The sequence below is a fragment of the Myxocyprinus asiaticus genome, chromosome 24 (genome assembly GCF_019703515.2).
Source record: "Myxocyprinus asiaticus isolate MX2 ecotype Aquarium Trade chromosome 24, UBuf_Myxa_2, whole genome shotgun sequence".
NCBI classification, from domain to species: Eukaryota; Metazoa; Chordata; class Actinopteri; order Cypriniformes; family Catostomidae; genus Myxocyprinus; species Myxocyprinus asiaticus.
The window spans coordinates 3,681,792-3,707,500 of record NC_059367.1 but is presented as its reverse complement, the minus strand read 5'-3'; the positions used below and the strand labels follow the sequence as shown (position 1 = coordinate 3,707,500).

The window sequence follows — 25,709 nt, the reverse complement described above, 5'->3', positions numbered from 1 at the left end:
TGTCTGTCTGAAAACTAAAAATACCTGTCTATCTGTCTGTCTGAAACTAAAAATACCTGTCTATCTGTCTGTCTGAAAACTAAAAATATCTGTCTATCTGTCTGTCTGTCTGAAACTAAAAATATCTGTCTGTCTGTCTGTCTGAAAACTAAAAATATCTGTCTATCTGTCTGTCTATCTGAAACTAAAAAAATCTGTCTGTCTGTCTGTCTGAAAACTAAAAATACCTGTCTATCTGTCTGTCTGAAAACTAAAAATACCTGTCTGTCTGTCTGAAAACTAAAAATATCTGTCTATCTGTCTGTCTGTCTGAAACTAAAAATATCTGTCTGTCTGTCTGTCTGAAAACTAAAAATACCTGTCTATCTGTCTGTCTGAAAACTAAAAATATCTGTCTATCTGTCTGTCTATCTGAAACTAAAAAAATCTGTCTGTCTGTCTGTCTGAAAACTAAAAATACCTGTCTATCTGTCTGAAAACTAAAAATATCTGTCTCTGTCTGTCTGAAAACTAAAAATATCTGTCTGTCTGTCTGTCTCTCTGTCTTTCTGAAAACTAAAACTATCTGTCTATCTATCTGTCTGTCTGTCTGAAAACTAAAAATACCTGTCTATCTGTCTGTCTGAAAACTAAAAATATCTGTCTGTCTGTCTGAAAACTAAAAATACCTGTCTGTCTGTCTGAAAACTAAAAATATCTGTCTATCTGTCTGTCTGTCTGAAACTAAAAATATCTGTCTGTCTGTCTGTCTGAAAACTAAAAATACCTGTCTATCTGTCTGTCTGAAAACTAAAAATATCTGTCTATCTGTCTGTCTGTCTATCTGAAACTAAAAAAATCTGTCTGTCTGTCTGTCTGAAAACTAAAAATACCTGTCTATCTGTCTGAAAACTAAAAATATCTGTCTCTGTCTGTCTGAAAACTAAAAATATCTGTCTGTCTGTCTGTCTCTCTGTCTTTCTGAAAACTAAAACTATCTGTCTATCTATCTGTCTGTCTGTCTGAAAACTAAAAATACCTGTCTATCTGTCTGTCTGAAAACTAAAAATATCTGTCTATCTGTCTGTCTGAAAACTAAAAATATCTGTCTATCTGTCTGTCTATCTGAAACTAAAAAAATCTGTCTGTCTGTCTGTCTGAAAACTAAAAATACCTGTCTATCTGTCTGTCTGTCTGAAAACTAAAAATATCTGTCTCTGTCTGTCTGAAAACTAAAAATATCTGTCTGTCTGTCTGTCTCTCTGTCTTTCTGAAAACTAAAACTATCTGTCTATCTATCTGTCTGTCTGTCTGAAAACTAAAAATACTTGTCTATCTGTCTGTCTGAAAACTAAAAATACCTGTCTATCTGTCTGTCTGAAAACTAAAAATATCTGTCTATCTGTCTGTCTGTCTGAAACTAAAAATATCTGTCTGTCTGTCTGTCTGAAAACTAAAAATACCTGTCTATCTGTCTGTCTGAAAACTAAAAATATCTGTCTATCTGTCTGTCTGTCTATCTGAAACTAAAAAAATCTGTCTGTCTGTCTGTCTGAAAACTAAAAAATATCTGTCTCTGTCTGTCTGAAAACTAAAAATATCTGTCTGTCTCTGTCTTTCTGAAAACTAAAACTATCTGTCTATCTATCTGTCTGTCTGTCTGAAAACTAAAAATACCTGTCTATCTGTCTGTCTGAAAACTAAAAATATCTGTCTATCTGTCTGTCTGAAAACTAAAAATATCTGTCTATCTGTCTGTCTATCTGAAACTAAAAAAATCTGTCTGTCTGTCTGTCTGAAAACTAAAAATATCTGTCTGTCTGTCTGTCTGAAAACTAAAAATACCTGTCTATCTGTCTGTCTGAAAACTAAAAATATCTGTCTCTGTCTGTCTGAAAACTAAAAATATCTGTCTGTCTGTCTGTCTCTCTGTCTTTCTGAAAACTAAAAATATCTGTCTATCTGTCTGCCTGTCTGAAAACTAAAAATATCTGTCTGTCTGTCTGTCTGTCTGTCTGAAAACTAAAAATACCTGTCTATCTGTCTGTCTGTCTGTCTTTCTGAAAACTAAAAATATCTGTCTATCTGTGTCTGTCTTTCTGAAAACTAAAAATATCCGTCTATCTGTGTCTGTCTGAAAACTAAAAATATCTGTCTATCTGTCTGTCTGAAAACTAAAAATATCTGTCTATCTGTCTGTCTGTCTGTCTGAAAACTAAAGATATCTGTCTATCTGTCTGCCTGTCTGTCTGCCTTTCTGAAAACTAAAAATATCTATCTGTCTGTCTGTCTGAAAACTAAAAATACCTTTCTATCTGTCTGTCTGTCTGTCTTTCTGAAAACTAAAAATATCTGTCTATCTGTGTCTGTCTTTCTGAAAACTAAAAATATCTGTCTATCTGTCTGTCTGTAAACTAAAAATATCTGTCTATCTGTCTGTCTGAAAACTAAAAATATCTGTCTGTCTGTCTGTCTGCATCTGAAACTAAAAAAATCTGTCTGTCTGTCTGTCTGAAAACTAAAAATACCTGTCTATCTGTCTGAAAACTAAAAATATCTGTCTCTGTCTGTCTGAAAACTAAAAATATCTGTCTGTCTGTCTGTCTCTGTCTTTCTGAAAACTAAAACTATCTGTCTATCTATCTGTCTGTCTGTCTGAAAACTAAAAATATCTGTCTATCTGTCTGTCTGTAAACTAAAAATATCTGTCTATCTGTCTGTCTGAAAACTAAAAATACCTGTCTGTCTGTCTGTCTGTCTGAAATCTAAAAATACCTGTCTGTCTATCTATCTGTCTGTCTGTCTGTCTGAAAACTAAAAATATCTGTCTATCTGTATGTCTGTCAGTCTGAAAACTAAAAATATCTGTCTATCTGTGTCTGTCTTTCTGAAAACTAAAAATATCTGTCTGTCTGTCTGAAAACTAAAAATACCTGTCTGTCTGTCTGTCTGTCTGAAAACTAAAAATATCTGTCTATCTGTCTGTCTGTCTGAAAACTAAAAATATCTGTCTATCTGTCTGTCTGAAAACTAAAAATATCTATCTATCAATATATCTGTCTGAAATCTAAAAAATCTGTCTATCTGTGTCTGTCTGAAAACTAAAAATATCTGTCTGTCTGTCTGTCTGAAAACTAAAAATATCTGTCTATCTGTCTGTCTGTCTTTCTGAAAACTAAAAATATCTGTCTGTCTGTCTGTCTGTCTGAAAACTAAAAATATCTGTCTGTCTGTCTGTCTGAAAACTAAAAATATCTGTCTGTCTATCTGTCTTTCTGAAAACTAAAAATATCTGTCTATCTGTCTGAAAACTAAAAATATCTGTCTATCTGTCTGAAAACTAAAAATTTCTGTCTGTCTGTCTGTCTGAAAACTAAAAATATCTGTCTGTCTGAAAACTAAAAATATCTGTCTATCTGTCTGCCTGTCTGAAAACTAAAAATATCTGTCTGTCTGTCTGTCTGAAAACTAAAAATACCTGTCTATCTGTCTGTCTGTCTGTCTTTCTGAAAACTAAAAATATCTGTCTGTTTGTCTGTCTGTCTGTCTGAAAACTAAAAATACCTGTCTATCTGTCTGTCTGTCTGAAAACTAAAAATATCTGTCTATCTGTCTGTCTGAAAACTAAAAATATCTGTCTGTCTGTCTGAAAACTAAAAATATCTGTCTATCTGTCTGTCTGAAAACTAAAAATATCTGTCTGTCTGTCTGTCTGAAAACTAAAAATATCTGTCTGTCTGTCTATGTGTCTTTCTGTCTGTCTGAAAACTAAAAATATCTGTCTGTCTGTCTGTCTGAAAACTAAAAATATCTGTCTATCTGTCTGTCTGTCTGAAAACTAAAAATATCTGTCTATCTGTCTGTCTGAAAACTAAAAATACCTGTCTATCTGTCTGTCTGAAAACTAAAAATACCTGTCTATCTGTCTGTCTGAAAACTAAAAATATCTGTCTATCTGTCTGTCTGTCTGAAACTAAAAATATCTGTCTGTCTGTCTGTCTGAAAACTAAAAATACCTGTCTATCTGTCTGTCTGAAAACTAAAAATATCTGTCTATCTGTCTGTCTGTCTGAAAACTAAAAATATCTGTCTATCTGTCTGTCTGAAAACTAAAGATATCTGTCTGTCTGTCTGTCTGAAAACTAAAAATACCTGTCTATCTGTCTGCCTGTCTGTCTGCCTTTCTGAAAACTAAAAATATCTGTCTGTCTGTCTGTCTGAAACTAAAAAAATCTGTCTGTCTGTCTGTCTGAAAACTAAAAATACCTGTCTATCTGTCTGAAAACTAAAAAATATCTGTCTCTGTCTGTCTGAAAACTAAAAATATCTGTCTGTCTCTGTCTGAAAACTAAAACTATCTGTCTGTGTCTGTCTGTCTGAAAACTAAAAATACCTGTCTATCTGTCTGTCTGAAAACTAAAAATATCTGTCTATCTGTCTGTCTGTCTGTCTGAAAACTAAAAATATCTGTCTATCTGTCTGTCTGTCTGTCTGAAAACTAAAAATATCTGTCTATCTGTCTGTCTGTCTGTCTGAAAACTAAAAATATCTGTCTATCTGTCTGTCTGAAACTAAAAATATCTGTCTGTCTGTCTGTCTGAAAACTAAAAATACCTGTCTGTCTATCTATCTGTCTGTCTGTCTGTCTGAAAACTAAAAATACCTGTATATCTGTCTGTCTGAAAACTAAAAATATCTGTCTATCTGTCTGTCTATCTGAAACTAAAAAAATCTGTCTATCTGTCTGTCTGAAAACTAAAAATACCTGTCTATCTGTCTGTCTGAAACTAAAAATACCTGTCTATCTGTCTGTCTGAAAACTAAAAATATCTGTCTATCTGTCTGTCTGTCTGAAACTAAAAATATCTGTCTGTCTGTCTGTCTGAAAACTAAAAATATCTGTCTATCTGTCTGTCTATCTGAAACTAAAAAAATCTGTCTGTCTGTCTGTCTGTCTGAAAACTAAAAATACCTGTCTATCTGTCTGTCTGAAAACTAAAAATACCTGTCTGTCTGTCTGAAAACTAAAAATATCTGTCTATCTGTCTGTCTGTCTGAAACTAAAAATATCTGTCTGTCTGTCTGTCTGTCTGTCTGAAAACTAAAAATACCTGTCTATCTGTCTGTCTGAAAACTAAAAATATCTGTCTATCTGTCTGTCTGTCTGTCTGAAAACTAAAAATACCTGTCTATCTGTCTGTCTGAAAACTAAAAATATCTGTCTGTCTGTCTGTCTGTCTGTCAAAACTAAAAATATCTGTCTATCTGTCTGTCTGAAACTAAAAATATCTGTCTGTCTGTCTGAAAACTAAAAATATCTGTCATCTATCTATCTGTCTGTCTGTCTGAAAACTAAAAATACCTGTCTATCTGTCTGTCTGAAAACTAAAAATATCTGTCTATCTGTCTGTCTGTCTGTCTGAAAACTAAAAATATCTGTCTGTCTGTCTGTCTGAAAACTAAAAATACCTGTCTATCTGTCTGAAAACTAAAAATATCTGTCTCTGTCTGTCTGAAAACTAAAAATATCTATCTGTCTGTCTGTCTGTCTGTCTGTCTGAAAACTAAAAATACCTTTCTATCTGTCTGTCTGTCTGTCTTTCTGAAAACTAAAAATATCTATCTGTCTGTCTGTCTGTCTGTCTGAAAACTAAAAATACCTTTCTATCTGTCTGTCTGTCTGTCTTTCTGAAAACTAAAAATATCTGTCTATCTGTGTCTGTCTTTCTGAAAACTAAAAATATCTGTCTATCTGTCTGTCTGTAAACTAAAAATATCTGTCTATCTGTCTGTCTGTCTGTCTGAAAACTAAAAATATCTGTCTATCTGTCTGTCTGTAAACTAAAAATATCTGTCTATCTGTCTGTCTGTCTGTCTGAAAACTAAAAATACCTGTCTGTCTGTCTGTCTGAAATCTAAAAATACCTGTCTGTCTATCTATCTGTCTGTCTGTCTGTCTGAAAACTAAAAATATCTGTCTATCTGTCTGTCTGTCTGTCTGAAAACTAAAAATATCTGTCTATCTGTGTCTGTCTTTCTGAAAACTAAAAATATCTGTCTATCTGTCTGTCTGTCTGAAAACTAAAAATACCTGTCTGTCTGTCTGTCTGTCTGAAAACTAAAAATATCTGTCTATCTGTCTGTCTGTCTGAAATCTAAAAATAATTGTCTGTCTATCTATCTGTCTGTCTGAAAACTAAAAATATCTGTCTATCTGTCTGTCTGAAAACTAAAAATATCTGTCTATCTGTCTGTCTGAAAACTAAAAATATCTGTCTGTCTGTCTGTCTGAAAACTAAAAATACCTGTCTATCTGTCTGTCTGAAAACTAAAAATATCTGTCTCTGTCTGTCTGAAAACTAAAAATATCTGTCTGTCTGTCTGTCTCTCTGTCTTTCTGAAAACTAAAACTATCTGTCTATCTATCTGTCTGTCTGTCTGAAAACTAAAAATACCTGTCTATCTGTCTGTCTGAAAACTAAAAATATCTATCTGTCTGTCTGTCTGAAAACTAAAAATACCTGTCTATCTGTCTGTCTGAAAACTAAAAATATCTGTCTATCTGTCTGTCTGTCTGAAACTAAAAATATCTGTCTGTCTGTCTGTCTGTCTGTCTGAAAACTAAAAATACCTGTCTATCTGTCTGTCTGAAAACTAAAAATATCTGTCTATCTGTCTGTCTGTCTATCTGAAACTAAAAAAATCTGTCTGTCTGTCTGTCTGAAAACTAAAAATACCTGTCTGTCTATCTATCTGTCTGTCTGAAAACTAAAAATACCTGTCTATCTGTCTGTCTGAAAACTAAAAATATCTGTCTATCTGTCTGTCTGTCTGTCTGAAAACTAAAAATATCTGTCTATCTGTCTGTCTGTCTGTCTGAAAACTAAAAATATCTGTCTATCTGTCTGTCTGAAACTAAAAATATCTGTCTGTCTGTCTGAAAACTAAAAATACCTGTCTGTCTATCTATCTGTCTGTCTGTCTGTCTGAAAACTAAAAATACCTGTATATCTGTCTGTCTGAAAACTAAAAATATCTGTCTATCTGTCTGTCTATCTGAAACTAAAAAAATCTGTCTGTCTGAAAACTAAAAATACCTGTCTATCTGTCTGTCTGTCTGAAAACTAAAAATACCTGTCTATCTGTCTGTCTGTCTGAAAACTAAAAATATCTGTCTATCTGTCTGTCTGAAAACTAAAAATACCTGTCTATCTGTCTGTCTGAAAACTAAAAATATCTGTCTATCTGTCTGTCTGTCTGTCTGAAAACTAAAAATATCTGTCTATCTGTCTGTCTGTCTGTCTGAAAACTAAAAATACCTGTCTATCTGTCTGTCTGAAAACTAAAAATATCTGTCTATCTGTCTGTCTGTCTGTCTGAAAACTAAAAATACCTGTCTATCTGTCTGTCTGAAAACTAAAAATATCTGTCTGTCTGTCTGTCTGTCTGTCTGAAAACTAAAAATATCTGTCTATCTGTCTGTCTGAAACTAAAAATATCTGTCTGTCTGTCTGAAAACTAAAAATACCTGTCTGTCTATCTATCTGTCTGTCTGTCTGTCTGAAAACTAAAAATACCTGTCTATCTATCTGTCTGAAAACTAAAAATATCTGTCTATCTGTCTGTCTATCTGAAACTAAAAAAATCTGTCTGTCTGTCTGTCTGAAAACTAAAAATACCTGTCTATCTGTCTGAAAACTAAAAATATCTGTCTCTGTCTGTCTGAAAACTAAAAATATCTGTCTGTCTGTCTGTCTCTCTGTCTTTCTGAAAACTAAAACTATCTGTCTATCTATCTGTCTGTCTGTCTGAAAACTAAAAATACCTGTCTATCTGTCTGTCTGAAAACTAAAAATATCTGTCTGTCTGTCTGAAAACTAAAAATATCCTGTCTGTCTGTCTGAAAACTAAAAATATCTGTCTATCTGTCTGTCTGTCTGAAACTAAAAATATCTGTCTGTCTGTCTGTCTGAAAACTAAAAATACCTGTCTATCTGTCTGTCTGAAAACTAAAAATATCTGTCTATCTGTCTGTCTGTCTATCTGAAACTAAAAATATCTGTCTGTCTGTCTGTCTGAAAACTAAAAATACCTGTCTATCTGTCTGAAAACTAAAAATATCTGTCTCTGTCTGTCTGAAAACTAAAAATATCTGTCTGTCTGTCTGTCTCTCTGTCTTTCTGAAAACTAAAACTATCTGTCTATCTATCTGTCTGTCTGTCTGAAAACTAAAAATACCTGTCTATCTGTCTGTCTGAAAACTAAAAATATCTGTCTATCTGTCTGTCTGAAAACTAAAAATATCTGTCTATCTGTCTGTCTATCTGAAACTAAAAAAATCTGTCTGTCTGTCTGTCTGAAAACTAAAAATACCTGTCTATCTGTCTGTCTGTCTGAAAACTAAAAATATCTGTCTATCTGTCTGTCTGAAAACTAAAAATACCTGTCTATCTGTCTGTCTGAAAACTAAAAATATCTGTCTATCTGTCTGTCTGTCTGTCTGAAAACTAAAAATATCTGTCTATCTGTCTGTCTGTCTGTCTGAAAACTAAAAATACCTGTCTATCTGTCTGTCTGAAAACTAAAAATATCTGTCTATCTGTCTGTCTGTCTGTCTGAAAACTAAAAATACCTGTCTATCTGTCTGTCTGAAAACTAAAAATATCTGTCTGTCTGTCTGTCTGTCTGTCTGAAAACTAAAAATATCTGTCTGTCTGTCTGTCTGAAAACTAAAAATATCTGTCTGTCTGTCTGAAAACTAAAAATATCTGTCTGTCTATCTATCTGTCTGTCTGTCTGTCTGAAAACTAAAAATACCTGTCTATCTATCTGTCTGAAAACTAAAAATATCTGTCTGTCTGTCTGTCTATCTGAAACTAAAAAAATCTGTCTGTCTGAAAACTAAAAATACCTGTCTGTCTGTCTGTCTATCTGTCTGTCTGAAAACTACAAATATCTGTCTGTCTATCTGTCTGTCTTTCTGAAAACTACAAATATCTGTCTGTCTGTCTGTCTGAAAACTACAAATATCTGTCTGTCTATCTGTCTGTCTTTCTGAAAACTAAAAATACCTGTCTGTCTGTCTGTCTATCTGTCTTTTCGAAAACTAAAAATATCCGTCCATCGATCTATCTATCTATCTATCATCTTTACTGTCTCCAGATGGTTACACCACTTTTATTTCACTTTAACCCCGCAGAAAAAAATATCAAAATGACTTTGATGAACATGTTTTCAATGTATCAGTTTATAGTATAGGTGTATTCAAGTAATTGTTTTGTGTGAACTGCACTTTTAATGTAATTTTGAATAATTTAATAGATCTGGGCAACCCCCCCCCCCCAAAAAAAAGAAATGCGTGTCACATCCTTTACCTTTACTAACAATACATGTGTGATTCTATATGTACTATTACAAACCAGCTGAGAAAATGTACATTTATAGGTAACTAACTACCATTGGCAGCATTTTACCATTATTCTTTCATCAATTTCTTAGCTTAATGATTTTAATCACAATTGATTTAAAAATATATTTTTTAATAATTATAATTAGTCCCCACAGACGGTTCTGTGATGATAAAAACAATTTCTTCAATAAGGCTAAACTGAAAATGAGTAACTGCTGACACCATAGAAGTGTGACAAAGATTTGAGAATTATAGAAAATTACGAGACTCATTCACTTTCAAGGTTTTCAATTTATATAATCTTTTCAAATAGGAAACAGTTTAAAAGCTCTTTTTTTTTTTTTTTGGACAAGAAAGTCAAGTTAAATGTAAATGTATGTGTAAATTGTCAATGAACTCCAAGAGTGTGGCTGTGGACATTTAAGTTGTTTTATTATCTGTTAAAATTGTTGTTGTGGTTGTTGTTTAAGTTACAAAGTTACATTCCATTTTATAGATAGAGATGATTAAGGCTTAAAATATAATATAAATATTAAATTGGGCTTTCATTTCTTTACACTAACTTTAATGTTTCAATTGATTTATTTTCACCTTAGCTATAAGTAATGAAATACATCGCCATTTAATTTAATTTACTTGATTTCATTATTTAATTATAATGATGTAATGTATTATTTTTATTTATTTATATGACATTTTTGCAACATTTACTGTAGAATGACTCATAAGATCTACAGTATATGTAGTACTTACACTTCATTTTATTCTACATTTTCAAACATATTTACATGTGTTAATTAACCCTCACCTCCTGCTAGAACCGGTCCTCTGAAGTTCTCCAGACTCTCGCACCAGACTGCCCTTACAGCAGATCACCCGCAGTTTGTTCTGGTATGAGGAGGCCAGGTAGATGGCACCAGACGATATAGCCGGACCCAAGTACCGCGGGTTAGGTATGTCCAGGTGTACGAGACCGGGAGGCCTGTTTTACAGAGAATTCAGTGTTACTCTTTTACATTTTAAAAGAATATTTGTGGCTTTTTACAGCTTTAGCATGTTGAGTTCCTACCCAAGAGCTGCGTGTCCCTGAATCTCAATAACATCCAGTGAATTAAAGTAAGTGACAAACAGATACGGCTCTCTGAACGCTGTGAAACAGACAGATGCTGAAGTTAGCGATCCTAACGGTTTCGTTTTACAAGCTCATCATTATGTTCTTTAAAACTGATGTGAAGAAAACATGGTTACCAAACGTCAGAGGAAGTCGACTCCACTTGATATCATCAGGGCGACTTCTGTGCCCGTAACCATCCACAAACACTCCAATCTCTGTAATCACAATCAGAAATCTTTTTGGATGAATAATAATAAAATTTCCAATGACTCCAAAAATCTTTATTCATTGGAATACAATTTTTTCCCTAGCTACTAACAATATGCATAAAGCACTATAAATTGAATTTAATTCTGACATTAACAGTAGTTAGTATGCCAGTCCAAACATCCCTATGCAGGTCATGTAATCAACATTATACTGTATTAATAATTCCATGGAAAAAGATCTGTGTGCAAATCAGATGGTGTGCTGGTATCTGACCGTGGAAGCAGAGCAGATATTCCTCCTTCTGTGGAGTGCTGGACACCTGGACGATGGCGATGGGGAAACTGTGAGAGGATCCAGTGAACACAGCTGACGCCAGCGACACGTCATTCTTGTCCAGAAACTCTGCCAAAAACAGCCAATCACTGATTACAGGATGCACAATTAGAAATTATAAGTGTCTTACCATGTTCTCACAAATGGCCTGCCAGCTGGTCCTAACCAGATATCTTTATGGAAATATGCAAATGTGAAATGCCTGCAATATGATTGCTGATTCCTTGTCAATAACATGCCAATCAAATCTATATCCCTTATGACACATTAGATTCTGGTTTGGGCTTGTTCTGAATCACTAAAAGTAAGTTTTCAACTTTTTTTTTTTTTAACTTACAGACTTTTTGATTGTGAAAACTCCACACAAGATTGTATTTTGAAAATCCCCCATTGACTTTGACTGTTCGGCCATGATTATGTTTTTTATTTTTTATTACCAATCTATTTTCCATCTATATTGCATATTACTATGAATGTCTCTATCATCCTCTGCTTAAACTTGGGTTTACAGCTTTTTAAACTAAACTAAACCTCAAACATATTAACTATAAAACACTATGTTTTGCAACCTTGCAAGCACTGGTATAGAGCACAATAGTGCCCGCTCACTATTTAAAAAAAAAAGTTAATGGGCATGGCCATGAAGTTTTAGTATTTTCGTACAAGCATGCGGTAAGTGTTGGCACAAGTGGGTTTGCCGGGCGCAAGGCGCTAATCGGGTCAAGCGCAATTTAATTCGGAGGTTCTTCTCCGGCTATTGCAGCGCCTGGGTACTATTATATAGTCCATTCCTGGTAAGCACCAGTGATATAAACAAAGACAGTACATTCATAAGAAGTTAGTAGTGTAAATGTACTTTATGCAATTTATTATAAGAATAGAAATATGGATTTATATTATATTGTGCATTAACCGCGTCCTTTTATATGCATGGGAAATGTGGTTCAGGATATGGATGTAGGTTAAATTTTAGAGAATGTAGGTGTTATTAATCATTTTAATTTACTGACACACAAACCATGGCTAGTTTTAATAGTGATTGTATCAGCACACACTTCACTTCTACCGGTTGATATTGATTTAGAAAAAATAAATTCATTTATTGAAGCACGAAAAAAATTAAACCCAAATTGTTTCTAAATTCAAATTACACTTCTAACGAAACGAAAACATAATAAAAATAATAAAGTGGTCAAAAAAATCATACCAAATCTGAACATTTTACTCGAAATACTTCCACCGACCCCTTTTGCATTGACTTAAAAATCACTCTACGACAACAGGTGGAAAATTACCAATACAAATTAGATCATAAATACAATTGTAAATAAAAACATAATAATAATAATAATTGAAAAATAAACCATGACCTTTAAATAGTTTAACACAATTCTCATACATTTTTGTTTCATGGAAAGGCTATTGTGAGGGACATAATTTGATGTTCCACCATAGTTTGGACATGAACTTTATTACCACCTGCTGGTGAAATCTCCAAACTGTTGATGCAGGAACTTAATTTGGACTTTGTGCTGAGATAAGACGATGTATTGAAACGTCTTAGCGCAATGACCTCGGGAAAATAGCAAATTGTGCTTTGCGCCACTTCATTAACATACAGTACACCCACAGTTTGCGTGTATACACCCACAGATAGCGCAAACACTCCCATCTGCGCCCACTTGTGCTTTGCGCTGGCACGAAAATTGCGCTTAGAATTAGCGCTCTCACAAAAATTGGATAAGACGTACCGCACGGTTGTAGCGCTTTGCTTTGCACACTTACAAAAATAGAGCCCAGTGTCTTTAATGAGGGAATGAACTACAATCCCATGGAGCATTGCGAATGATTTAATTGAATTACAAACTATGTAAAAATGTAAACTATTGATTTAAAGTAGCTGATTATGAGTACAGAAACAATATATTGGAAGTTTATTGGAAAATATTCGAGATGCACCGATGCCAGTCTTTGAAGACTGATGCTAGGTGTGGGAATATTTAGGCACCTTACGATTCAAATGATTCCTGATACATGTACATGTTCTTCTTATTGATTTTCTCTGCTATGCAATGGCAAAACACAGTAACTTCACATTTGGACCAAAATCGAGACTATTCATTTTGGAACCAGACTGTTGCGCTCTCTTATCAAAATCTAAATGTAGTTGAGATATCAGGGATGGGTTTTTTTTCTCAATAGTGCTGTAGATTCATATGGACTTGAGCATTAAAAACAATTATTGATGTACCTACCATCCAGAACGCACTGCTTCATCTCAATCTCGTAGAATTTATTGGTACCGATGATGATGCTGTAGCTCGTGAAGTGAATGCAGTTGCACGGCTCCAGTGTTTCAATCTCCTGAGAGAGAGACAGATCATTAGGGGTGTGCCTGTTTCTCAGGGGAGGTCATTAAGGTCGCACCAGAAGGCAACAACAAGTCAAACATCTAATCTGTTTAAAGGAGTTATATTTTGTTGCAAAATTTAACAAAGATAAAAATAAATATTGCACTGAAAGACTTTCGACTTGAGTTTTGATACAATCTGTTTGATCACGTTTTTGTCGACTAATGGCTTTTAACTATTCTGTGTAAATGACAAATGTTCTCAAACATTGCTTACCTTACGGATGCAGAATTTGTTGAGATTGTCATTGTAGCGTAGAATCGTGACTTTATTTGGCATTGCTGCACAAATGCATGGACCATTTTCTATCTAAAGTGAGAAAAAGTGCAAAAAAAAACCCCAAACTTTTTACAAGTCACACCAAAGGGCATGACGTAACACAATACACTAAAAATATCCTGAGTGGAAGATGTAATGTAGTGAAACACTGCAGTCTTACCCTGCCTGCGGCGAACAGATGACAGCCCTTCACTGTCTCAAAGATATACGGCATGATCTCAGGCAGTGTGGGGAGGTGAGACTGAGACAAAGACTGTTTCACCTTCTTAATCTCTACCAAACACAACGCCCGTTCATCTCCTACATGGCAAAACGTCATTATATGGACCACACTGAATTATCAAGACTAACTTCTGAAGATGTACCAGACACATTTATGCAAAGTGACTCAATTACAGGTTCAGTCCAACTGGAGTAACCTGAGGTCAAGTCAATAAAATCTTGAGGTCAATAAAAGAGCATCACAACTCAAGATGTAGATATTTTTGAAAAATGTAAATGCATCCATTGCAGAAATGTACTGTAGCAATACTATGATACAGTTATACAGCCATTGTTGCAGAATTTTTGCTCACCCACGATCATTAGCAGCTTTTCATGTTCTTTGATAATGTGGATCTGGAACACGGATCCCAGACCAGGAATGTGAGCGAGGGAGTTTTTGATCACGTTCAGGGCGTAGAGACCCTCTTCAGATCCCACCAACACAATCTGAGGATTCAGAAACAAAATAACCAGATGATAGTGTGTAAGACAAAATATCGACTGAGAATGTAAACTCTGATACTGGGGGATGCACAGTATCGGTACTGGCCCATATTAGCATTTCTAATTTTTTTTATCGGCATCAGTCTATATTGGCTGATACTGAAAGCATATAATATGAAGGTTAACTTTTGACATTAACAAATATACAGAGCTCCCTTAGGCTTTGAGGACAGGGCATGAATGTTTTTACTGAAATAGTTTTGCGAGCATTTGCAATAAATTGGCCATGGTTTTTACTATAGTAACCATATTTTTACCATGATATTCATAGTGAAACCATAATAATAATACAGGAAAAGGAAAACTATTGTAATAATAATCAAGATTATGTGGTTATTGCAGTTTTACTACAAATATTGTAGTAAAACTATACTAACCACAAGATTAACCATGGTTAATCTATAGTAAAACCATGGTTACTACAGTATATTGATACAGTATACTGAATTACAGTTTACAATATTATTATAGTAAAAACATTGTTTCTGCCAAAAAACACAGTTATTACAATCACAGTTACTACAGTATTACTATAGTAAAAAATATGGTTTCTGCCAAAAAACAAAACAAAAACAAAACATGGAACTATCATGGTTACTACTATAATAAAGCCATGGTTTTACTACAGTAACCATACTTTTCGTTTTCCTATATTATTATTATGGTCTCACTACTAATATCATGTTAAAATATGGTTACTGAAGTCAAAGCATGGTGAATTTATTGCGAGGGAACGCAAAATTTATCGCGAGGGAATGTAAACTATTGTGAGGGAACGCAAAACTTATTGCGAGGGAATGCAAACTATTGCGGGGGAACGCAAAACTTATTGTGAGGGAACACAAACTATTGCGAGGGAATGCAAAACTTATTGCGAGGGAACGCAAACTATTGCGAGGGAATGCAAAACTTATTGCGAGGGAATGCAAACTATTGCGAGGGAACACAAACTATTGCGAGGGAACGCAAAACTTATTGCGAGGGAACGCAAACTATTGTGAGGGAACGCAAAACTTATTGCGAGGGAACGCAAACTATTGCGAGGGAACGCAAAACTTATTGCGAGGGAACGCAAAACTATTGCGAGGGAATGCAAAACTTATTGCGAGGGAATGCAAACTATTGTGAGGGAACGCAAACTATTGCGAGGGAATGCAAAACTTATTGCGAGGGAACGCAAACTATTGTGAGGGAACGCAAACTATTGCGAGGGAATGCAAAACTTATTGCGAGGGAATGCAAACTATTGTGAGGGAACGCAAACTATTGTGAGGGAACGCAAACTATTGCGAGGGAATGCAAAACTTATTGCGAGGGAATGCAAACTATTGTGAGGGAACGCAAACTATTACGAGGGAACGCAAACTATTGTGAGGGAACGCAAACTATTGCGAGGGAACGCAAACTATTGCGAGGGAATGCAAAACTTATTGCGAGGGAACGCAAACTATTGTGAGGGAATGCAAACTATTGCGAGGGAACGCAAACTATTGCGAGGGAATGCAAAACTTATTGCGAGGGAACGCAAACTATTGCGAGGGAAAGCAAAACTTATTGCGAGGGAACGCAAAACTTATTGCGAGGGAATGCAAACTATTGCGAGGGAACGCAAACTATTGCGAGGGAATGCAAAACTTATTGCGAGGGAACGCAAACTATTGTGAGGGAATGCAAACTATTGCGAGGGAATGCAAAACTTATTGCGAGGGAACGCAAACTATTGCGAGGGAACGCAAACTATTACGAGGGAACGCAAACTATTGCGAGGGAATGCAAAACTTATTGCGAGGGAACGCAAACTATTGTGAGGGAAAGCAAAACTTATTGCGAGGGAACGCAAACTATTGCGAGGGAATGCAAAACTTATTGCGAGGGAACGCAAACTATTGCGAGGGAAAGCAAAACTTATTGCGAGGGAACGCAAAACTTATTGCGAGGGAATGCAAACTATTGTGAGGGAACGCAAAACTTATTGCGAGGGAACGCAAAACTTATTGCGAGGGAACGCAAAACTTATTGCTAGGGAACGCAAAACTTATTGAGAGGGAATGCAAACTATTGCGGGGGAACACAAACTATTGTCTATACCAGGTTACAAAAGAATTAAACAGTAATCCATCTTTTCTGCTGTATATTATACTGTTTTGATGTCTGATTTCACTTGACAACAGACAAAAAAAGTCTGTTTATAATTATCGCCATCATTTATCAGTTATCGGCCATCACAGAAAAACAATTATCGCCATTTACTATCTGCCAAAAGTTCTCTATCCTTGCATCAGTGATATGTTCCTTTTCATCAAGTACTTTTAGAAAATAATGTATGAGCAATAAAATGAGCCACATTTTAATATTGAAAAATTAGTTTTGAATACAGTGTCATCATGTATGTATGTGTTTTGCAGTGATGCAGTTACCTGATCAGTCAGGGGTAGAGTGCAGTTAATATCCAACCTGTCATCACCCTCCAGCTTTAGTAAAGAGTTACCCAACAATTTCTGTACATGACCAAAAAACACCAGCGCTACCATGTGAGCAAGATTTAAAAAAATTAATAAACAGTGTAAACATCTGGTTCAGCCAAATAGAACAATCTATTTTTATAATGTATTATCAAGATGCTGTCAATTTAAATATAATCATATTTTCTGTTTATAATGATCTGTTAGCAAAAGGTTTTGGTACAGCCTCAGAATTTATGTGCACCTTAACCAATGGAAAAATGTGTCCATAGTCTACACTTGTAAACTTGAGTCTGTCTGGTTCTGTCTCTCACCGCATCAGCTTCAGCTTTCTCTCTCGAGCCGCGGCTGCTTGCCACGATAGCTTCCAGTACGGCCACCCAACGCTGTTTCTCTGAGAAGCCGGAGGTCATGAGGTACAGGGTCTGACCGGGCCAACATGTCGACTGCGGAGACGACTCCAACTTTAGCACATACTGTACATCTGAGCACACACAAACATGTGGGTTAAGAGTTTGTACACTTTACATTTACAGGAAAAACAAAAACAAAACATAATTTCACAACATCAGCTTTCTGACTTTCAGAATCCATTTGGGCAGATTACAGTGTGACTGTCTAGTTATCAAAAAACAGTAAACCATCACCTATATTTTCTTGCCTTCTCATCCCTCCTCCTCAGGTCTGTAAAAACTTACTGTGGTGGTACCATGGTACAGTGATGGGAATACCATGGTAATGAATGATTATCATATTCATGTGTCATGGTATTTACATGGCAATCCAAGGTACTTTAAAGAATTCCATGGTAATACCATGATGGCATGTCAAGAAAAAAAGAAAGAAAAAAACTTTATAATAGGGTGCTTTTTAGTACTTTGGAAAATAAACAAATAAATGGAATAAAAAGCTATTTTAGCTCATAAATATTAGAAATGTGCAATAATAAAAAGTGCAATCAATGAATATCCCACATAAAGCATGTCACCTGATTTGGCTGTGTTTGGCACCTCAGATGTACCAACAGCAGAGTGAACCGTCACCTCTCCATCAGACAAACACAACTCAAACTCATCCAGCGGCTTCACTGACTCTGAAAAGATCATACATAATTAAATTATGACTCTAAACAGTCCACAGTTTTGTTGTAGCATGCTGTGTGCAAACAGCACCAATGCATATTGGAAAAAGTATAAAAATGTCTGCAGACCGTCTCTTGGTTCTGTCTCGTATGTGATGACTTTACATCCGTCCAGAACCACATACTTCCTCTCCCAGCCCTGACCACGCTTGCCGTTTCTGCAGGAAAACAACCACCAACATTCAGAGTTCAGGCATACGATGCATCTTATAAATAGATGCATAACAGGGTTGCTGCAGAGTTTAAATTTAAGACCTTTATTTAAGGCCTGAACAAATAAAATAAATATTGTATGTCCAAACCAGAACAAACCCAAACAATCTTAAAATAAATAATGTATCACAGATTATTTTACTTAAACAGGGTGATGCACACACACACATAATACATCAAAACATACAAATAAGAGGTTCTGCTGATATGATAATAATGTGTTAAAGAAAGGCAATAACAGATTACTCTGCTTTTAATCAGTTTCAGTTTTTTAAATTAACAGTTTATATTGAATGTGTTAAAAAATGTTATTAATCTTTTCTTCCTGTGATGGGGCGGGTCAGACAGAGGCCACAAGAAACCACATTTAATTAAATCCCAGATGTGGTTTATTGTGCAAACAAAATATGTACCAATAATTACAAGAATTATTATTATTATTATTATTTTTTTTTTTATGCATAACATGGGACTTTTAATAATAAACAAGCCGGGGACTCTTATTTTGAAATGTGCTTCACTGCTTCCAGCTGCCCACACAAACAGATAAGGGAAATAAAATATGCACAATAATCTACAAGGTATTACAATATAAACAATTTAGTAAATATTTGTATTATTTATTAACAGTAGATCATCAGTGACCGCTTCTCATAGATGTCTGATACTGTTTGTGAACCGTACCGCAACCGCTGGAAACACTGTATCACGAGCTCCCCGCATGCTTGAAGTATGTGCAACAGTGCCGCATTTTCAATTTGAAGCGTGCACATTAGGCCACATTGTGATTCCTGTCTATCCGTCTCCAAATTTAAGACCTCTTTAAATGATCATTAAGACTTTTGTTATACCATTAAAGATATTTAAGACATTTTATGACCCGAGGGAACCCTGTGTTAAAGTTGAAATGTGTCATTTCTGCAACACTGGCGTCATCAAACGGAATTGCAAAAATAATCACTGTTTTCAATCAGACTCCAGAAAACTCCTTCCACTGGTTGTACAAACAAATAGGTCTGCCCCAAACTCACACTGTTGGTCAAACTGATGTAGTTGCATTGGTCTGGATGAGCCACTCAAACAAACAGAGGAATGTTTTGATAGCACCACTGTTACACTTTCTGGTGAAATCAACCTACAAGTTGTTCACTTACAGTTCACTCTACATATTAAGCTGGGATACAAGAAAGAAGTTTAACTTTGGAAAATGTACACACATCAAGCCTTAGCTAAATTTACACATAGAAAACAGAAATAAAAAAGGGAAAAGAAAAACAAAGGGCAACCCCATTAGCATTTCAATGACTGCTAAAAACAATTTCCAAATGAGCTGAACTCAACACCACTAGAACTAGAACTACTTCCTCGTGCCAGCAAGGTCTTTGAAAGCAGCGTCACTGACCACTTCATAATAAATCAGAAACAAACCTGAACGTTAAACTACTTCATTATACAATTATACAAATTACGCATGCAATTATACCAAATTAACACCCTTGATGTCAACCAGTCAAAATCAAGAATTAGACCATGCTGTGGTAAATTCATAGAAATATTCAACCTCTCTTTATTATGGACATAAGGTCATGTGCTCACCTGGGCTGTTTGAGCCATCCCTCCAGTCTCATGTGTCCACCAGCGTCCTTCAGACCGGAGATGCTGCCCTTCTCCCTGCACAGAGCCTCAGACAGGTGCAGGGCATACTCAGTGGGCACGCCGCAGGTGGCTGGCAGGTAGGGTGAGCATTTCGGGTGGCACAAAGCATGACATTCTGAAGCAGGAGAGAGAAGATGGTTAAACAAATGGCATAGAGACAGGCCCAACATCTGCAGTTAACCCGCAATGACCCAAGGAGGAACAGGAGAAAAGATTGATACACTCACAAAAAGTGATGCTTTAATCGGATGGTAATACGTACAATTATATACTTTGGTAATGAATGATTACCATATTCATATAACAAGGTATTTACATGGTATTTCAAGGTATAGAACTGCATTTAGGGATGCACTGCTACAAAAATGAGTGGTGGTGGTGTAGTGGACTAAAGCACTGAACTGGTAAGTGGAAGGTTGTTGATTCAATCCCCACAGCCATCACCATTGTGTCCTTGAGCAAGGCACTTAACTCCAGGTTGCTCCAGGGGTATTGTCCCTGTAATCAGTGCACTATAAGTTGCTTTGGATAAAAGCATCTGCCAAATGCATAAATGTAAAATTGGTGTGCTAATACGATGTCTGATTATTTAGAACAACATACTGATACCAATAGTTTGCTAGTTTTGCTACTTTATGCTACCTTGTTTTAAATGACTGATAATTAACTACACAACTTCAAAAGAAATTTAAATAAATAACTTTATTCTCTATTAGAGGTGGACTGATAGTGGATTTTACCGATACTGATAACTAAGGTGGTGAAAAAAGCCAATTAATCGTATAGAAAAACCAATAGTTGTAAAAATCAATTCATATAATGTAAAATAATAATAATAATAATAATAATAATAATTCTTAGTCTTTACTTACTATTATTGGCAAAGACATAGAAGCAACAAGAGACAAAATAATGAAATTACCACATGCAGTTTATAGTGCAGCCAAAATTACAATAATAAGAAAAATAATTAATAAGAAGAAAAAAATGATTTTCTTACATAAACTTCAACTATAAACAAAAAATACACTTATTTCAGGACTCTTATTTTGAAATGACATTGACTCCGTTACAATGCTCTATAGTTAAATATTTACCAAATTAAACAATTTAGCCAATATATTCAGCAGATTAAGGATTCTGTATGTATATACAGTATATATATATATATATATATATATATATATATATATATATATATATATATTTCACCAGATGAGATTATGTATTAATATTCACAATATATGAAGTTGGAGACAAGATGTGCTGATGGGGCATGTTTCTATACATTCGCATTTTTCTTTGCATGCCCTCACAACAATTTAGAACACTTGATTCATCTAGTCAAAATTACAAAATATGCATTCATGTAAGGATAAAAATATGGACGAATATAGTCAATGATGAAAGATTTAGATCCCCACGAGGTGTCGGTGATTGTTTTTATTTCACCTTTTATTTTCAACTATCAGCATCGATTTTGCAGATAAGCGATAGTTCCAAAAAGCAACTATCTGCACCGATTAACACTGTGTAAATATATATATATATATATATATATATAAAATAATATTATTATTTATTTATTTTTTTGGGGGGGGGTAGTAAGTGTTATTTCCTAATTGCTTATGCCTCAAAATTATAGAAAATGGCTATTATATATTAAACTTTGCTTTTGTGACCAGGACAGTGATATTTTGAAATTTACCTATTTCCAATGAGAAAACAGGCAAATTTGTGTCTTTTCGTTCAAATAAAGTCAGAAAAAAACAACAAATGAATCCAATTTAACATGTATTTATAATGAAGTAATATTCAAAGCCGTGCTGGTCCATAATGCTAACAAGTACCTCAAAGAGGATTACAACAGCATCAAGACCTTGCTGGATGCCTTGAAGTATGATGAGTACAGATGGGAGGTCATAGGAGACTTCAAAATGGTTCAAAATGGTTTCCAAGGTGGTTTTACCAAGTTTCCCTGCTATCTTTGCCTTTGGGATAGCAGGGACACCAAGGCGCAGTACCACAGCGGACTGAGTTCTCTGTGGGGAGGAACAATGTCAAGTGGGAGCCACTGGTGGACCCCCGGAAGGTGCTGATGCCACCACTGCACATCAAATTGGGCCTTATGAAATAATTTGTCAGAGCTCTAGATAAGGAGTCGGCAACCTTCAAGTACCTTCAAGACTTCATCCCTAAGCTGTCTGAGGCAAAGGTCAAAGCCGGTGTCTTCGTCGGACCACAGATAAAGAAGGATTTTGGATTCATATGTTGTTGTTTTCTGACTTTATGTGAACGAAAAGACACAAATGCACCTGTTTTCTCATTGGATTTCTCATTTCAAAATATCACTGTCCTGGTCACAAAATCAAAGTTTGTGGGGAATAATAGCCATTTTCTATACATTTGAGGCATAAGCAATTAGGAAATAACACTTACTACCCAGGAACATAAATTGTGTTACATAGTGATAAAACCGATATATCAGCGTTCCTCTATTTTCTATGTCTTTACATGTCTTTCATGTTTCAGAGTAACCGATCTCAGTTATATACAAAACATTGATATGAAAAGCACATTACGTTTGGTACAACATCCAAAAGCCATGATAATGGCATAAATACTATCACACTGTTTAAAAGAAAAAAAGTACCATCACAGTACCAAAAATACCATGGTACTACCATGATACATGTCCAAAAACTTTTTTACTACCATGGTATTTTTGTAAGGATTACCATATTCATATAACATGGTATTTACATACATGGTATTCCGACATGCTACAAATAATACACTATTGTGATATTAGTGTCCAAAAACCAATCTATTACCATTGCTACCATATCCAAATCACCATGGTGTCCAACAAACTATGGTAATACCGACATTTTATGCCCAAGAAACATGGTAATACCAGAATGTTTTGTTAGTGTAGTGACGGAGTGCTTATTTTCGAGAAGTTGATCCGTACCAATGCAGGTAGCGGCTTGCCGTCCAAAATGGACCGTATCCAGACAGACAGTGCAGCGCGCCGCTCGCATGTTGAGCCCCTGTGTGAAGCGGTGAGGAGTGCTGTGATGGATTCTGTCCTTCACACGTCTGGCGTATTCTACAGTAGAAAAACAGACAAAAACACACTTACATCTGCAGAAAGCAGCCATTATATTGCTTATGCAAACAGCCCAAAGCAAGCTGAAAATGTCCTCTCCAGAGAACATTTCTCCACCAGAGTATAGGTGAAACATCAGCTCTGAGAACGCCAGCATCATTGTACTGTTCAAGCTGTCATTGGTAGCTTGGGTACATGCATGCAAAGATTGTGGAGTTCTCACATTCTGCATGGCATACAGCAGGAGTATGGCCATATATACAGGTGCATATATGAGAGGCCCGAAGCTGCGTTTGAGATAAGCTCAGTGTCCGGACAGATCTGTGCTCGGGAGCTTTGATGATACAAAATCATTCAATGATGTCCTGAGTGAAAGTCTGATATAACACGTGTATATTCAAAACTTCATCTAAAGCATTTCCTCGAGTATAATCCATCAGAAGTGTTTTGACATGGCCAGAGAGCTTATCTCTGCAGGGATATAAATATCATATCAAGAAAACATGACTAATGGAGAGCCGTCTGGCTTATTCTTAGGAAACTGTGCCATTTGTGTTCACATGATGTACTACTGATAAAGGAAAAATCACAAATACTTAACTTAGTCATATTTGATTGATTTGAACTCTGTTTACAGTGTAATGCAAAATAAATCTTAAAACGAAACATTGATTTTATTTTGACATTTGTTTTCATACCAATATCTGACAATTTGCATGTATGTATATATAGTGCTGTATACATATAATAAAAATGTATATAATTCTCTTGTGAACATTTAATGAATTCTATTTACATTTTGCAATGTAATGTTTTCAAAAATGCTTTATGCATTCACTTCTGTTTTCAACCGTGTTTCATTATAAACAATGGCTTGAGCTTTCTCACATCATATTTAAAGGGATAGTTTACCCAAAAATGAAAATTCTCTCATCATTTACTCACCCTCATGCCATCCCAGATGTGTATGACTTTCTTTCTTCAGCAGAACACATTTGAAGAAAAATAGAAGAATATCTTAGCTCAGTAGGTCCTTAAAATGCAAGTGGATGGTGATCAGACCTTCGAAGCTCCAAAAAGAACAGACAGTCAGCATAAACTTCATCCATACGACTCCAGTAGTTAAACTGATGTCTTCTAAAGCGAAACGATCACTTTTGGTGCACAAATTATCAATATTTAAGTGCTTTTTAACTCTAAATCATCACTTCTGGTCAGCAGCAGTATGCACGTGTGACATAATCACGTTGGCACGTTCATGTGAGAACAGACGCACATGCGACACACCCGGAAGAGCAGCGCTGTTTACAGCTGAGTAGGAGGAACACTGTACAGAAGCGCCGTTGGTTTTGGATTAGATCTGTATTTGTATATGTATGTTTACTCACAATGGTGCGTTTGTGTGCTCATCCAGGATGTCCCAACCGAGAGACAAACGTGAGATTATGTCCGTAACATCCCAACACGAATACATCACATGAGAGACTGTGTGAACTCCGCCCTCTTGAGAATGCACATACTGCTGCTGACCAGTAGTGATGACTTATAGTTAAAAAGCACTTAAATATTGATATTTTTTCGCACCAAAAGTGATCGTTTCGCTTTAGAAGACATTAATTTAACCAGTGGAGTCGTATGGATGACATTTATGCTGACTGTCTGTTCTTTTTGGAGCTTCGAAGGTCTGATCACCATCCACTTGCATTTTAAGGACCTACTGAGCTGAGATATTCTTCTATTTTTCTTCAAATGTGTTCTGCAGAAGAAAGAAAGTCACACATATCTGGGATGGCATGAGGGTGAGTAAATAATGAGAATTTACATTTTTGGATGAACTACCCCTTTAAGGGGGTAAAGTCATAGTTTATTTATTTATTTTATTTTGGACCAGATGAAAACGTCCCTCTTGCAATCTTTATCAGTATTTCATTATTTTTACTCCAAAATTGGCCTGATTAAGCTCAAATCGCTGTGATCAATTTTAAATTTTTTGTAGAAAATACATTTCCCTTGGCACAAAAATATTTATTGTAAATAATGTGGTGTGGTGCACTGATATGTGATAGTTAAGACCATTATTAGTCATTTTGAATGTAACAGGGTTGACACAACACAGGTTTAGAGAAATTTCCTGATTTATCAATATTTCATATGTGCAATTTATTACAAGGAACACTGAAGCTATGACACTGATACTACTACAACTTACCCTGGCATTTATTTAGATTATAATTAGGCCTGTATGAATTCCAAACTGACTGTGACAGGGTTGAAATAATGTAACCTTCCTTACGTTTTCAGGAACAAATAGCACGGTTTCTTGAGAATGGGTCGCCTAAGTCTGCTATATAACAACTTACTTTCAGAAGTGACTCTCCTTATTTCTGTGGGACGACAACAGAGAGGACAGTGAGTGTGGACAGACGTGTGAAAACATTTGTTATAAATACGTACGGCCCATTTGGAGTCCTTCAGAAGAGAGTATGTGCTCATCTTATATTGAAACATTGATAGGCATAAAACAAGCATTTTCCTATTGGATTCTAATTTAATTTCCCTGTTTAATTAGTGATGGCAAAAGGGAAGATCAACATTGTGTAATGTTTTATAAAAATAAAGAGG

At 35.4% G+C, this 25,709-nt stretch overlaps 1 protein-coding gene across 7 annotated transcripts in view; it reads right to left on the bottom strand.

Annotated features, from left to right (window-relative positions):
• LOC127414519 (citron Rho-interacting kinase-like) overlaps positions 1-25,709 on the bottom strand; it is a 93,680-nt gene that overhangs the window by 12,392 nt on the left and 55,579 nt on the right. For 5 of the 7 annotated variants that reach the window (XM_051652587.1, XM_051652588.1, XM_051652591.1 and 2 more), the window contains 15 exons: positions 25,448-25,471; positions 22,950-23,087; positions 19,916-20,090; positions 18,176-18,264; positions 17,954-18,058; positions 17,280-17,449; positions 16,921-17,001; positions 14,311-14,446; positions 13,896-14,035; positions 13,673-13,765; positions 13,301-13,409; positions 10,986-11,114; positions 10,637-10,717; positions 10,458-10,536; positions 10,197-10,370 (listed from right to left, as the gene is read on the bottom strand). In XM_051652587.1, the coding sequence (XP_051508547.1) occupies positions 10,197-10,370; positions 10,458-10,536; positions 10,637-10,717; positions 10,986-11,114; positions 13,301-13,409; positions 13,673-13,765; positions 13,896-14,035; positions 14,311-14,446; positions 16,921-17,001; positions 17,280-17,449; positions 17,954-18,058; positions 18,176-18,264; positions 19,916-20,090; positions 22,950-23,087; positions 25,448-25,471 (1,723 nt within the window). The remainder of the gene's footprint in view (positions 1-10,196; positions 10,371-10,457; positions 10,537-10,636; positions 10,718-10,985; positions 11,115-13,300; positions 13,410-13,672; positions 13,766-13,895; positions 14,036-14,310; positions 14,447-16,920; positions 17,002-17,279; positions 17,450-17,953; positions 18,059-18,175; positions 18,265-19,915; positions 20,091-22,949; positions 23,088-25,447; positions 25,472-25,709) is intronic. The other 2 variants (XM_051652589.1, XM_051652590.1) reach the window with 1 other exon arrangement.